General features: G+C 37.6%; 1 protein-coding gene across 1 annotated transcript in view; it reads left to right on the forward strand.

Moving 5' to 3' along the window:
• Nucleotides 1-3,807: 3,807 nt before the first annotated feature.
• The window catches only part of ZNF529 (zinc finger protein 529), a 29,419-nt gene continuing 16,613 nt past the window's right edge, over nucleotides 3,808-16,613 (forward strand). The window contains exons 1-3 of the mRNA XM_079907624.1: nucleotides 3,808-3,849; nucleotides 14,502-14,595; nucleotides 15,832-15,958. Of these exons, the coding sequence (XP_079763750.1) occupies nucleotides 3,836-3,849; nucleotides 14,502-14,595; nucleotides 15,832-15,958 (235 nt within the window). The 5' untranslated portion in view covers nucleotides 3,808-3,835. The remainder of the gene's footprint in view (nucleotides 3,850-14,501; nucleotides 14,596-15,831; nucleotides 15,959-16,613) is intronic.

A 16,613-nucleotide genomic window follows, 5' to 3' on the forward strand; every position in this document is an offset into this window, starting at 1 on the left:
TTAAATCTGCCTACTTACATAGTAAACAGTTACTATTAAATATTAATATTCATTATGCTAAATATTAACTATTCAGTAATACAGGTTAGGGAAATAGAGAAGAAACCGATTATATACTTTTCCACACTGCAGGTTTCAGTCAGATGGAAGAAATTTTTCCTTTAAATGAAGTTTAAATATTGATTTTTACAGTAAACGTTTTTATTAGAAAATGACTAATTTAATTGCTATGAGACTGACCTTGTGATTCAAAGTATTTCAGATACTTTTCCTTAGCTTAGAGCGACTGAAAAAGTTATTAAATTACCCATAATTTCATCCAGGAACAGGGGAAAAAAAACTCACTCAAATCTGTTAAAAGTAGTACATAGAGGTAAAAAAAGTATTTTCTTGTGAACTACTTATTGAACCCTAGTCATTTCAACATATTAGAATTAGTTCAGATGATGTTCCATGTATACAATCCAGTCATCTAGAAATTGATTTTACCTCCTACTTTCCAATTCTTTTTTTTTTTAAAGTAACATACTTAAATTCAAGGTGTACAATGTGATGATTTGATACATGTATATACTGGGAAAAGATCACCACGATAAGGTTAGTTACCTCATATAATTATGCTTTTTTTTGTGTGGTGATAACATTTAAGATCTAATCACTTAACAACCTCCAAGTATATAATACAGAGTATTATTAATAATAGTCACCATGCTGTACATTAGATCCCCAGAACTTATTCATCTTATAACCTTTGACCAACATCTCTCCCTTTCTCCCACCCTCAGGCAACCTCTATTATTCTACTCTGTATTTCAATGAGTTTGGGTTTTTTTAGATTCCACATACAGTGAGAACATAGTATTTGCCTTTCTCTGTCTGACTTATTTCACTTAGCATAATGCCCTCAGTGTCCTTCCATGTTGTCACAAATGGCGGGATTTCCTTCTTTAAGGCCAAATAATACTCCAGTGTGTGTGTGTGTGTGTGTATGTGTGTGAATGACTGTGTGTGTGAGTGAGTGCATGGGTGTAAACACACATTTTCTTTATCCATTCATCTGTCAGTGGACACTTAGGCTATTTCCATGTCTTGGCTATTGTGAATATTGCTGCAGTGAAGATAGGAAGGAGTCAGGTATCTCTTTAATATCCTGTTTTCATTTCCTTTGGATAATCTTATACTGCTATTTTACTTGATTAGAAACAGTCATAATTCTGCAAGCAGAACCAAAATGAAACACACCTAACTAGACACACACAGTTTCGCAGTCATTCATTAATATTACCTATGTAGTGATCCACTTTCACAGTCACATTATAATGAACACACAAAATCATGATAAGAGTTGGTACAGACACCTTGTTTCCTATAATCTCACCCACTTCACAAAACCACAATTCCATGGACTCTACGTGATATTCCTAACTCCACTGAGCCCATCTCCTAATTCCATAGAAGAATACCAAATCAAACTCAGAAACCACTTACTTCACAGTCACATACAGTCTCAAACAGAAATCGTAACTAATCATCCTACAAGGTTTGTCAGCTTCTTAGAAAGTTAAATAGAAACTTAACCTATTATCAGCATTTTCTTCCACTAGGTATCTCCCCAGGAGAAATGGAAACATGCCAGCGTTATCAAAATACATAAAACCTGGAAATACACTAAATGTTCATACAGAGAAAAATGGAAACACAAATTGTGGCACATTTGCACAATGGAATGCTGTCCAGAAACAAAAGGAATGAACTAAACAACATTAATAAATCTTACAATACTAGGATGAGCTAAAGGAGACAATTGGAATTGTAGAACTGACAAAGCTAAACTACGATGACATGTATCAGAACCATGGCTGTCTCTGCTATGAAACTAAAGGAAAAGGACACCAGCGAACTTCCTGGCGGTGACGATATTAAACGCTCCAAGGGCGTGCATACACTCACTGCGCGTCTGCTATGTGCCATGGGTGTTGGGGCTTTCTCAAGGGCCAAAACTGACAAAAACAACAAAACCCTTGACCCTCTGGTTCACGATCACGGACCTGGGGTCCCGCACGTACAGGCCTGAGTGAACTTCTCGCCTGGTCTCTCTCCTGCCCGAAGTCCCTCCGCACGGCTTCAGCCCTTCTTAGCCCGGCCTCCCTCGGGAGAGATTCACGATTCCCGCCCCGGCCCTCCTCTGCCGGGTTCCCAACTCCCTCTTCCCTCCTAGGCCCGGAGCTTCCAATTCTCAGCCAGCCCTACCCGAGCCAGGATTCTTCCGTTTGCCTCCTCGGCCCGCACCCGGCTTCCAGTTCCCTTTTCTGCCCTCCCCGGCCCAGGTTTGCGATTACTTCCTCAGCTTGGGCTCTCCTTCCTTCCGCGACCTCACCTCGCTCTCAGAGAACCATCACCCGGCTCTTCGGCATCTGGAAGGACAACCAGATGCAACCCCAAAGTCGTGCGACCATTGCGCCAAAGTCGTGCGACCATTGCGCCCTGGAATTCCCGGTAGTCTCGGGGCGGGGAGGGGAGTGTCTCTGCAGCTGATGGGCTCCACGCTCCGCTCGAAAGTCTGGACTTTTTCGGTGTTGGACTACGTTTCCCACAGGCCCCAGAGCCGCCAATGACCTTCGACCTTTGGTTCACCTTCCGGTGTCGTGGTCATTATTGGGTTATACCTGGAGAGTTGAGGTGACGCAGGTTAAGCTGCGGGAGGGGCTGGCGGTGAGGAGGCCTGAAGCTCGGAGAGCGTGGATGGGGCTTGTGGAGCCAGGAGCTTGTGTATGCGTGAGCCGCGGACGACCATGGTTGCGGGTGCTACTGTTTGTGACGGCGTCCTTGTTGAGTGTTAGTTCGCGCCTGTGCGTGCGTGAGAGCGAGGGCTAGAGTGCGTGTGACGGGGCCCTGGGTTGGCGTTACTGGTATCTGATTGGGTTGGTGAGACTGTCAGCGGGGGCGGAGCCTACTGTGTGATCATGGTTAACATGGACGTGGCGACGACGGTGTCTGACTGACACAGTGACCGAGTGATCCTGTAACATCTCTGTTGTGACTGACTATAAGTGTGCACGAAGTGGAGTTTTAAAATTTTGTTTTCAATGAGCTTGTTGAAGTTTGGAGTTTTGTTTTTTTCATCTAGGAGTGTGTAAATTTTTTTTGTACGTGTGTGTGTATAAGCTATTAACACCATGTCCCCAGTACCCAGCCTCGTACTTTACACAGAGGGGGCATTGGTGAAGTGAGTGTTGCCCATCCAGGTACAATTGTAGGTTCCATCGCTTCTTGGAATGTGTTTCCCTGGATTCTCTTCTGTCCTCACACCATGTAGCCAGTTGGGTCTAGCTGTAGAGGGATGGCCATCAGAGTGAAAGTCATGAATTTCACTCCTATAATGAAAGTTCCCAATAGAAAAGTACATACTGAATCCTTGGATTAGCATTTAGGCCTGCACTTGCCTTCAAGACAGGCTTCTGGGAAGACATGAGGAGGAGGGCACAGGTGTAGAATCCCTTCGTGGGTTAAACTCCCTTGGATGCATTATGGAGGCCATTTACACCTTTCACAACCACAGCATTCCCTGAGCTGTGTCCTGTAGAAACTGCTGTGAACTTAGATTCCAGCTCTGGGCATAGGTGATGCTTACCTTTTTCTCTGATACTGGTAAAAGTCAGCATTCTAGTTTCACTCTTACTTCCATCCGCTTGTATTTGTGGTGGGTGATGGGTCATGTCTGATGGTGGACAGTGTGTTCACCACGACTCTTAGCCAGTCCTGAGTCTCACAAGTCCCTTCTTCTTGGTCCTGTAGCTCTGCAAGTTCTGAAGTGGAGAGCATTGCTACTAACTTAATGGCCCATACAAGGTCAGTTCGTGTTTGCTTTTTGTTATCATACATTTTTGTTTTACAGAGCATAGAATATTTGCTTTCCTTCTTTTAAATTTCCCTACCTAATTGTGACTTATCAATTTTCCTGGTTCATAGGACTTCCCTTCCCAGTTAATAACAGGGCCATAGAGATGGGTCCCCTTCTCTCCCAGTGCCTTTCCAAATACCCTTTTCCCTTCCAGTTAATTTACCCATTGGGTAAATCATTCAATTACCGCACATGCTCTTCTTTCCAAAGGATAGCACAGAAATACAACTCATGGAGGATAAATTAAGGGCTTGTTTTAGAATATGCTTTGTTAAGGTTAGGTAGAATAACATAGCAGATACCTTTGGTTTCCAAACAAGGCAAGATAGGAAGTGGTTTGATTTCAATCAGTAAGTGACAAAGTTGACTTTGACATTTAAGAGTGGGTATATGATTGGAGTTTCGTGAAGAGAGGTATGTGTGTACAAGGGCAGGGAGTTTTTCCAGAGAATCCATGGGGAGTTTTGAGTGGTGACAACCAAGTCTTGTTTGAGATTTGGCAGTAGACTTTGTTTCAGACCACATATTGGTGTAGACTGTGATAGGCAGTGTGGTATAGTGGTATTTGAGTCTAAAGCAATACTAATGGAAATATAATGAAAGCCACTTAGATAATTTTACAATTTCTATTGAACACATTTTAAAAAGTAGGAAGAAATAGTTGAAATTAATTTTGATAATGCATCTTATTTGAACCAATATCTCTAAAATATTATTTCAACATATAATAACAAATAAATTGAAGTATTTTACATTCATATCTTCATACTAAGTTTTCAAAATTTCGTGCATATTTTATTGTTATAGCACTTCTCAATTTGGATGCTAAATTTTCAGTGGTTAAGGTGAAATATATTCACACCAAAACAATAAAATTGTGTTTAATTGAAAAACATTTTATATTGCTTTTGTATTTTAATTAAAACTAAATTGAAAATTAAGTTCTTTGTTCACACTAGTCATATTTCAATGAGGTCAATATTTATTAGTCTATGTTTTATAATTTCTTTTTATAAAATGTACATAATAATCACATCAGTGCTTTATGGATTTTATGAGAATTGGATACATTAATCTGAGCATAGCCCTAGACCACTTAATGAGTACCTTGTACTTAATAAGTCCTCAAGAAAAAAAATAGTTGTTATTATGTGAAGATTCTAAATATTCCTTATAAATTTCTATAAATGAAGAGTAATGAAAATATAAAGTTAATTTTGATGAGCACTTAAAAGGAATTTTTAACAGCCAGAATTGCAAAAGTCCTAAAATAGAAATTCTTAACCTAAGGCAATTTGATTCCATTTTGGTGCTCACAAAGGACCACAAATCTGTTGAAATTATGTTCAAAATTATTCTATTATATAGTTCCTAACTGGTTTTTTTTGGTATGTTTGGTTTTGTTTGCAGAATGTCTGTAACTTCATGGGGTTATATAAGTGTATATAATCTTAAAAACTAAGTTAATCACATTACGTAAATGTGATGATAATACCATGCAGATAAGAGAAACTATGGAGTTAGTCATAAAAAGAAAAATGATTAATATGTAATATTATACAGTATTTTTACATAGGAAAAAGAACATTCCAAATTGTCAGTATTGTATATGAATCTGTTTTACTAAGATTGCATTTGTAAGCAATTTTATATATCTAAAATATTAGTTTTTGAATAATGAAGTTAAAAATTAAGCCATATGTAATAAGCGTGTATGCTGTACCAAACACATTTCTGCCTTCTTTACACACATTTTCTTATTTAGTCTGAAAATGCTACCATCTTGAATTTTGTTAATTCAAGTACGTGAATAGTGAATGTACCCTACTGCACTGGTGTGATACAACTAAATGATGTTCATAAGTTTGTAGAAGTAATTTATTTCAGTCACAGATTTCCTTCATGTTCCCACTCATTTTGAAGATCTTTTTATTCATAATGTTATTAAACAGAAGGAAAACTTGCCTCCAACTCTGTTAAATCTGTTATGCAGAAATACCTCTCATATATTTCTGATGATGGAATTAATGCAGGTTTGTTGTAAACTATTCAGTGTTTAAGGAACTTGGAAAGTATAAAGTCAATAATTACTCATAGTCCCACCATCCAGAATAATCACTTGTAATAACATAATGTACATTCTTCCAAAATTTTTCTCTCTAGGTATGTGGGGCTTTTTGTTGTTGTTTTGTTTTATTTTTTTGGAGATACAATTGACATATAACATTGTATTAGTTTCAAGTGAATAACATAATGATTCGCTATTTGTGTATATTGCAAAAATACCACAATAAATCTAGTTAACATTCATCATTATACATAATTATGAGTTGTTTTTATCCTTGTGATAAGAACTTTTAAGATACACTCTTAGCAACATTCAAATATACAGTACAGTATTATTAACTATAGTCATCGTGCTGTACATTGATCCCCATGATTTATTTATTTTATAACTAAAAGTTTGTACCTTTTGACCACCTTCACCCATTTTGTCCACCCCTTACCCACCATCTCTGGCAACCATCTATCTGTTTTCAGTGTCTAGGAGTTTGTCTTTTGGTTTTTGGTTTTTTCGATTCCACATATAAGTAATATCATACAGTATTTGTCTTGCTCTTACTTATTTTACTTAGCATAATGCCTTCAGGGTTCATCCATGTTGTCACAAACGACAAGATTTCATTCTTTTTTTAGTGGCTGAATAATATTCCGTGTGTGTGTGTGTATGTGTGTGTGTGTGTGTGTGTGTGTGTGTGTGTGTGTGTGACATTTTCTTTACCCATTCATCCATCTGTGGACACTTAGGTTGTTTCCATGCCTGCTATTGTAAATAATGCTGCATGAGCATGGGGGGTACATAAGTCTTTCTGAGTTAGTGTTTTAGTTTCCTTAAGATAAATACCCAGAAGTGGAATTGCAGGATCATATGGTATTTCTGTTTTTAATTTTTTTAAGGAATCTCCATTCTGTTTTCTGTAGTGGCTGTACCAATTTACATTCCCACAAACAGTGCACAGGATTTCTTTTTCTCCACATCCTCACCAGCATTTGTTATCTGTCTTTTTGATGATAGCAATTCTAACAGTTGAGGTGATGTTCCATTGTGGGTTTTTTTTTTGTTTTTTTTTTTTGCGGTACGCGGGCCTCTCACTGTTGTGGCCTCTCCCGTCGCGGAGCACAGGCTCCGGACGCGCAGGCCCAGCGGCCATGGCTCACGGGCCCAGCCGCTCTGCAGCACATGGGATCCTCCCGGGCCGAGGCACGAACCCGTGTCCCCTGCAACGGCAGGCAGACTCTCAACCACTGCGCCACCAGAGAAGCCCTTCATTGTGGTTTTGATTTGCATTTCCCTGATGATTAATGATGTTGAGCACCTTTTCATGTATCTGGTGGAAATCTATGTTTTCCTTGGAAAAATGTCTATTCAAACCCTCTGCCCATTTTTAAAATCGAATTGTTTGTTTTTTTGCTATTGAGTTGTATGAGTTCTTTGTATGTTTTGGATATTAACCCCTTATCAGTAATATGATTTGCAAACATTTTCTCCATTAGAAGGTTGCCTTTTCATTTTGCTGATGGTTTTTTTGTTTGATGTAGTCCCACTTGTTTGTTTTGTTTTGTTTTCTGCTTTTGTTGCTTTTGCTTTTTTGTGCTAAATCCAAAAAAAAAAATCACTGCCAAGAAGGATATCAAGTTGCTTACCCACTGTATTATCTTCTAGGAGTTTTATGTTTTCAGGTTTTATGTTCAAGTCTTTAATCCATTTTGAGTTTTGTGTATGGTGCAAAATAGTGGTCTAGTTTCATGCTTTTGCATGTGGCTGTCCATTTTCCCAACACTATCTATTGAAGAGACTGTCCTTACTACATTGTATATTCTTGGCTCCATTGTCATAAATTGACCATAAGTACTTGAGTTTATTTCTGGGCTGTCTATTCTGTTCCTTTCTCTGTGTGTGTGTTTTTTAAAAAACCAATACCACATTGGTTCAATTACTATAGCTTTGTAATATAATTTGGAATCAGGAAGCATGATGCCTCCAGCTTTATTTTTCTCTCTCAAAATTTCTTTGGCTATTTGGGGCCTTTTGTGATTCCATACAAATTTTAGGATTGATTTTTTCTATTTCTCTGAAAGATGCCATTGGATGGGAATTTTGATAGGGATTACCCTGAATCTGTAGGTTGTTTTGGGTAGCATTCTTCCAATCCATGAACATGGAATTACCTTTCCATTTATTTATTTCGTCTTCACTTTCTTTCATCAGTGTCTTATATTTTTTGGTGTACAGGTCTTTCACCTCCTTGGCTCAATTTATTCCTAGGTATTTTATTCTTTTTGATGCACTTGTAAACGGGATTGTTCTCATAATTTTTCTTTCTGAGTGTTCATTATTAGTCCATAGAAATACAACTGATTTTTTGTATATTGATTTTGTATCCTGCAACTTTATTATATTTGTTTATTACTTATAATAGTTTTTTGGTGGAATCATTAGGCTTTTCTTGTATCTAATATCACATCTGCAAATAGTGACAGTTTTGCTTCTTTTCTCATTTAGATGTCTTTTATTTCTTTTTTCTGTTCTCTCTCTTTTTTTTTTTTTTTAACATGTAATTGCTCTGGCTAAGACTTCTAATACTGTGTTGAATGAAAGTGGCAAGAGTGGGTATCCTTGTCTTGTTCCTGTTCTTGGAGGAAAAGCTTTCAGCTTTTCACCATTAAGTATGATATTTGCTGTGGACTTGTTATATATGACCTTTATTATGCTGAGGTATGTTCCCTCTATATCCAGTTTACTGAGAATTTTTATCATAAATGGATGTGTAATTTTGTCAGATGCTTTTTATGCATCTATTGAGATGATCATATGTGTTTTATCCCTCATTTTGTTAATATGATGTATCACATTAATTGTTTTGGGGATGGTGAACCATTCTTGCATCCATGGAATAAATCCCACTTGGTCATGGTGTATGATCCTTTTAATGTATTGTTGAATTCAGTTTGCTAATATTTTGTTGAGAATTTTTGAACCTGTGTATGTATTTCTTCTTTTGTTTCTGCAAAAAGAATTACATAAATTTGCTACATAAGTGAGACAAAGTCACAGTTTTATCACACTTCTAGGCATGTAGGCATAAGTAGAGAGTGCCAGTGGTCACCATGTGATTTGACATATCTAACTTTTCAAAGCTTTGGAGATTACATAGATATCAAATAAACAATTACCAGGAGAACAAATCATGAATCAAGACTGCTGATCAGAGATTCATGGTTTTTTAAGAAGTGGTGGTTTCTTTCAGAGGACATAGGAATGATCTGGGAAATCCAGGTATCATACAAGACCTCATTATACAAATTACACTTGAAAGGACAGTTTTGTAGAAACAGAAATAAATATGCATGTAACTCTCTGTGTTGGACAGGGGAACAAGATTAAGCCTTTATGCTCAAATTGTCACATATTAGATAGATTCTAGTTATATGTCTGCAGCTTTGTGTAGAGGTCAAGGAGATGTGTCCTTTCATTTTTGAGAATCTTTGTGACAAATATTATTGAGGAAAAATTGTAATCTCAAGGCTGGACTCTGAAATGAGTTAACATTATAGGAAAGAACAGACCTGAAAATCTCAAATTTCACTGTAGCACAAAGGTGAAGCATAGAGGGAATTTTTAAAAAATAATGAAACAAGGGATGTGAAATATTCTTTACCATTTCATAAATTAGCAGACAGCTTTTATTAGGTATCATTAGGTGCTTTTTATATGGCACTGAAAATGCTTTATGTCTTTTATTTAATTTGGTCCAGACAGCAACACTTTGAGGTAGGTCATATTGTTATTTCCATTTTACTGATGAGGAAATTAAGGCAGTTAAGTAACTTAGTAAAAGGTTACACAGTAACAGCCAAAGATAAGATTTGCAAACTGAATTTTGGATGATAGATTTTATGTTCTTTATCATGATAGTACACAACCTCCAATGATTTTAAAAATCTGATTGTTTGATGAGTAATTCATCAAAATATTTTCCCCCAACATTTAATATGAATCAATGTTATCATTGTTAAATACTGCATAGATATTGCTAACATATAGCTCACCACACTTTAACCTGTTGTCTATCCATAGATATTTAGAATTATCATAAACTACACTGATGTAGGTCATTGTAATAGAATTTTGTCTACTTTTTTATGTTACTTAAGGAAAAATTTCCAGAAGTTGCATTTACAGATTAAATATTTATTAAATGCCTATAATATGCCAATTTTATTCATGTTATTGGTGTGGATATTAGCATTAAAGAGACATAGTTGCTGTCCCTTAACTTGTTTATAACTGATCACATAATATAAACTGCGAATAGGACTAAAACTATAGTAGGGTATGATAATGATCATTAAAGAAATTGGATGACATGCATTTGAAGTTGATGAGGAGAGATGTCATGGAGACAAACCCAAGGCTGTTAGGTTTTTACCAACATATACTAAAGCCATGGATTGTCAGGGTTTACCAAAACCATCCTCAGATTGACGATTTGCTAGGACTCACAAAATCCAGAAAAACTGTTGTGCTTGTGTTCATGGTTTATTACAGTCAAAGGATACAGATTAAGATCAGCAAAGAGAAAAATCCAGGAGAAACTAGATGTGAGCTTCCAGTGGAGTCATATAGACAGCACTAAATTCTGCCAGCACCATTTTGTAACAACACATGTGAAGTAGGTCAGGGAAACTCACCTGAGCCTTGATGTCCAGACTCTTTATTGAGAGTGAGTCACACAGTCATGGAGTAACTGTGTGACTAGGCTTAGCTGCTACAGAGGTCAAATTGATACAGTGCATCCCAGGACCCCTGGCCAACAAAAATAGGTGTTTACCATAAATCGCATTTATAGCATAAATTATCTCTCTGGCATAGCCCAGGTATGCTCTTATCAAGCAGGATATTGTAAGGGCTCAGAGGTTGTCTCCCAGGAGCTGTTCAAGGGCCATTCCTTTCTTTGGAAAGAGCAGGGTTTGGGTACTCCAGACCCATTGAGTTCACTGTTTACTGCACCCATGAGATATCCATGAACATGAATGGATTTATTTAATAACTTTCATGCTTTAGTAAATTTTGGTAGGTTATAGATTGTTTCTAACTTGCCAGTGAACTACTACCCATGCTCAGATTTCAATCCATAAAGAAGAAATTCTGAACTAAAGAGACAAGAATGAGAGTTAGAACTGGCTTTGTAGTAAGAGGAATATGAGTTCAAAACTCAGCTGTGCCACTTTGTGGGTTTGGTTTTTTTCTGAGATGTAACTTAGTGTAAACTATACAAACCATATTCTAAAACTGGATTGTTTTTAACATTTATGTATATCTATGAAGCCATTACACAGCTAAGATACAGCATATTTCCAACACTCCAGGATGCTCCCTTCTGTTTCCTGCCAGTCATTACCAACTTGCCTTTACCCCCAACAAAGGTAACCAATATTCTTTTCACTATTACAATAGATAAGTTTTAACTAATTTGGAAGTTCATATAAATAGAATCGTACATTATGTACTTTTTTTTTTTTTTTTTTTTTGCCGTGCTGTGTGGCATGTGGGATCTTGGTTTCCCAACTAGGGATCGAACCTGCACCCCCTGCAGTGGAAGCACAGAGTCTTAACTACTGGACAGCCAGGGAAGTCCCCCATTATGTACATTTTTTTCTGCCCTCTTTTGCTCAACCTCATGTTTATGAAAATCATCTGCTGTTTGTTCAGTTTTATTCTTAAGTAATCTTCCACTATAGGAATGTATCTCATTTAATTTTTCCCTACTTCTGTTGATGGATGTTTGGGTTGTTAACAGTTTCAGGACAGTATAAAGAAATGCAGCTAAAATAATTCTTTTACATACTTTTTGGATGGAAAAACTAATTTCTGTTGGGCATATACACAAGAGTGGAATTGCTAAGTCACAGTATATATGTTTTTTTTAGTAGATTGTGTCAAATAGTTGCCCAAAGTAATTGAAATAGTTTACACTCAACAACAAGGGGTTTACAGTTGTAACAGGTGAAAAATGCATAAACTAACTTCTACAGTAGGGGTTAACAAGTTTTTTTTTTTCTGTAAAGGACAGATATTAAATATTTTAGGCTTTGTGGATTACACAGTCTCTGTCACACCTACTCAACTCTACCATTGTAGCACATAAACAGCTATAGATGATATGTAGCTTTGTTATATTAATCCTGTTTATCACTTTTCATTCTGTTTATTTGAACCTGTGGATTCAGATTACCATCTGGATTCGTTTCCTTTGCCCAATGAAGCTTTTCTTCTACCTATCTCCTTTGTGTTATTATTGTCGAACATACTACATTTATATATGTTGCAGGCCCAATAATACCTGTTATGTGTGTGTATATATATGTATATAATATATATATATATATTTTTTGCGGTACGCGGGGCTCTCACTGTTGTGGCCTCTCCCGCTGCGGAGCACAGGATCCGGACGCACAGGCTCAGTGGCCATGGCTTACGGGCCCAGCCTCTCCGCGGCACGTGGAATCTTCCCAGACCGGGGCACGAATCCGTGTCCCCTGCATCAGCAGGCGGACTCTCAACCACTGCGCCACCAGGGAAGCCCATGTATATAATATTTATGTATGTGTATACATATATATGAATTACTTTATACAGTTGATTTTTAAAAATTTTTAAATTTATTTTTGGCTGCACTTGGTCTTTTGTTGCTGCGTGCAGGCTTTCTCTAGTTGCGGCGAGCAGGGGCTACTCTTCGTTGCAGTGCGCAGCCTTCTCATTGCAGTGGCTTCTCTTGTTGCAGAGCACGAGTTCTAGGTGTGCGGGCTTCAGTAGTTGTGGCTCGCGGGCTCTAGAGCACAGGCTCAGTTGTTGTGGCGTACGGGCTTAGTTGCTCCACGGCATGTGAGATCTTCCCAGACCAGGGCTCACACCCGTGTCCCCTGTATTGGAAGGCAGATTCTTTACCACTGGACCACCAGAGAAGTCCTGGAAACTTTTCATCCATTATTTATTTGAATATATTAAAATGCGCCTTTCCTCTTTTCTGTTACACTTATTACATGTGTATGCTTAATGGTGTCCAACATTTCTCTGATGCTCTTTTCATTTTTCTTCCTTGTGTTTTCTTCCTTTGTTCTTCAGATTGCATGATCTCTATCATGTTATCTTTAAGTTTTCTAGTACTTTTTTTTCTGCCCAGTTCACATCTACAGTTGAGTTACTCTAGTGAAATTTTCATTTCAGTTAATACTTTTCAACTCCAGAATTTCCATCTGGTGATATTAAATAACTTCTATCTCTTCACTGATTCTTTATTTGATATGACATTGTGATCATACCTTCATTTACTTTAAGCATGGGTTCCTTTGTTTATTGAACATATTTATAATGGCTACTTTGAAGTTTTTGTTAAATCTGGTTGCTTTCTCACAGGCAGTTTCTGTTGTCTGTTTGGTTTTGGCTTTAGTGTTTTTGGTTTATGGGTTATATTTTCCTATTTCTTCACCTGTCTCTTGTTTGTGGAAAGTAGATATTTTAGATAGTTGTAACTCTGGTACTTTTGTCTACTTCTTCTCCCCAGGCCTGTTATTGTTATTTGCTTTCTTATTTAGTGACTGGCTAGATTAATGAAGTGAAATCTATCTCACCCATAGTGTAAATCTCTGATGTTGCTCCTTGGGGTATAGACTTTGCTATTACCACAGTTACCCTTGGATGACAGTGGTTTTGACAGGGCTGTCTTCCAGTGTCTCTTTACCTGACCACACCAAGCTGTTAGGATCCACTGATTGTGACTGATAGCACTATTGTCTTCAGTAATGCTGTGGGGTTACACTGCTTCGCAGACTAATGAAATAAAGTCAGTGTCTGAGATTTGTTCTGACAATAGGAAGGGCTCCCCAAGTATCTTTCTCTGATCCTTTCTGACAAACTAGCCAGCCTACAGTTTAGCATTTAACTCCAATGAATTTTTCAATCTTCTTGCAATAGCCTTTCACCAAAATTTCCAGTGTTTTTGAGAATGTCCTTACCCTTGAACTTCTTCACACTCTGTTGCAAATGAAGGCAGTTCCTTTGGAGAGGGCTCTGGAGGGGATTGGGCAGCAGTCCTAGGTCTCAACTTGCCTCTCGTGGCATGGAACTCCTGCCCTATGAGCCAAGGCAAAGACAGTTGGAACCCCAGTATTCTCAGCAGTGCCACACCCATGGTACAACATACAATTCTTGTGTGGCTACTAGGCAGAAGAAAATCTCCATTCCTTTGTTGCATTTGCCTGAGCAACAGGTAGCTGGGGGCAGAATGAGAAATACTGATGTTCTACTCCTCCCAGGAAGATAGTTATCTGACTGGGAACAGGGCATGAGTGGTGAGGAAGTTTGTGTCCTTGACTGTACTAGTTTGCAGTGGAATCTTTTTCTCACTAGGATGGGATGGACAAGGAAGGGTGCAGGTTAGATTAAGATACTGCAGACTTTCACAGTTCTTAATAAGTTTTAGTAGATTTACAAATGTTTCTTCATTTGCTCTATGTTTTTATATATAATTTTTACCAGTTTCAATGGGGAGCACGTCGGTGGAGCTCCTCATGCTGTCATACCAGAAGTGGAATTCCCTGATCAATTCTTTACAGTTCTAACCATGGACCATGTAAGTTGCTATTTCTCTCTCCTTTGTGAACATTTCATTTGTCTGAATCTTCCCAGAAAGCAGCCCTAAGAGCCTACCCCACATCCCCATAAAAATCCCCATTTTCACTTTCTAGTGAGAGTTGGATTCAAACAGCACACAGTACCTCCTATGTGCCTATCTATTCTCCAAATAATGTTCAACATTCCTATGTGTGTTCAGTGTTTTGTTCAGAGCAGCTATAGGGTAGAAATGGAATCCCTAGATGGAGGCATTTACCAGCCTTTTTCATACTCTTGGGTAGAGAGAAAGAGCAAATGGATCCATTTGATGACATATGGGCAAAGTCTGTACTTCTGAACAGACCTATTTTTCCAGGTAGACTGGATTTGATGTTGACTAGTCTCAGTCAGACATAAATAGATTACTATAGATTTCAGAATTGGAGGAGATCTTATCCAAATTATATGTCTAAATATAATTAAGGTTGATATATTTCCACCAAGCAGACTACTCTGTAGCCACTAAAAAGCATTTAATAAATAATTTTTCATTAGAAGTTATAATTTTTATATAATGTGAAATGGTGATTAACAGTGATGAACTTGGGGTTGTAAGAAAATTTTAAATATTGTTCATATCCCATTTTCTAAGCTAGATATTTTTCCTTTACAGAGGAATGAGGATGTAGAAATTCACTATTATTGATAATACATTCAGCAGGCATGTAGCATGCAGCGTTCATGTATACACTATTTCTTTTAATTTGTAAATTGATTATTTTGTTTATTTCCAGACGTGCTTAGCTAAGAAATCCCATAGCATGCAGGAAGATTTCTCTGAATCAAAAGGATTCTTTAAAGACCTGTAGATAGTCTGGTTTGGAAGCATTAATTTCCTTACTTCCCATACCATAGGCTTCTACCCCTGGCCGATGTACTTACTATTAGACCCCTTCCTGTAATGCAATTCTTTTTCTTTTTTTTTAAATTTATATTATTGAAGTATAGTTGATTTACAATGTTGTGTTAATTTCTGTTGTACAGCAAAGTGATTCAGTTATATAGATATATATTCTTTTTCATATTCTTTTCCATTATGGTTTATTACAGGATATTGAATATAGTTCCCTGTGCTATACAGTAGTCCCTTATTGTTTATCCATTCTATATAAAATAGTTTAATTCAATTCTTTATTTCTTATCTTTTACTCAAAAATGTTTCCTTCAATTTTACTTATGTGGTTTGTTGTTTCAGGAATTGGTGACATTCAGGGATGTGGTCATCAGCTTCTCTCAGGAGGAATGGGAGTATCTGGATTCTGCTCAGAGGGACTTGTACTGGGACGTGATGATGGAAAATTACAGCAACTTGGTCTCACTGGGTAAATTTAGCTGTTTACATAATTTAGAATATGTTCTATAGAATATCAGTTGACATTCAGTGAACTCAAAGCTATCTTTTAAGAAACTTCATGTAATTTCTATGAAGTCCCTTCTCAGTCTCTTATAATTTCTACCTTCATTTATTTTTGGCTGTGTTGGGACTTTGTTGCTGCGTGTAGGCTTTCTCTAGTTACATTGAGTGGGGAACTACTTTTCAGTGCAGTGCGCATGCTTCCCATTGCTGTGGCTTCTCTTATTGTGGAGCATGGGCTCTAGGCACGCAGGCTTCAGTAGTTGTGGCACGAGGGCTCAGTAGTTGTGGCTTGCAGGCTGTAGAGCACAGGCTCAGTAGTTGTGGCACACGGGTTTTTTGGTTTTTTTTTTTACATCTTTATTAGTATGATTGCTTTAAAATGGTGTGTTAGTTTCTGCTTTATAACAAAGTGAAACAGTTATACACATACATATGTTCCCATATCTCTTCCCTCTTGTGTCTCCCTCCCTCCCACCCTCCCTATCCCACCCCTCTAGGTGGTCACAAAGCACCAAGCTGATCTCCCTGTGCTATGCGGCTGCTTTCCACTAGCTATCTGCCTTACATTTGGTAGTATATATATGTCCATTCCTCTCTCTCGCTTTGTCACAGCTCACCCT

Source organism: Stenella coeruleoalba (assembly GCF_951394435.1).
Source record: "Stenella coeruleoalba genome assembly, chromosome: 20".
Taxonomy (NCBI): domain Eukaryota; kingdom Metazoa; phylum Chordata; class Mammalia; order Artiodactyla; family Delphinidae; genus Stenella; species Stenella coeruleoalba.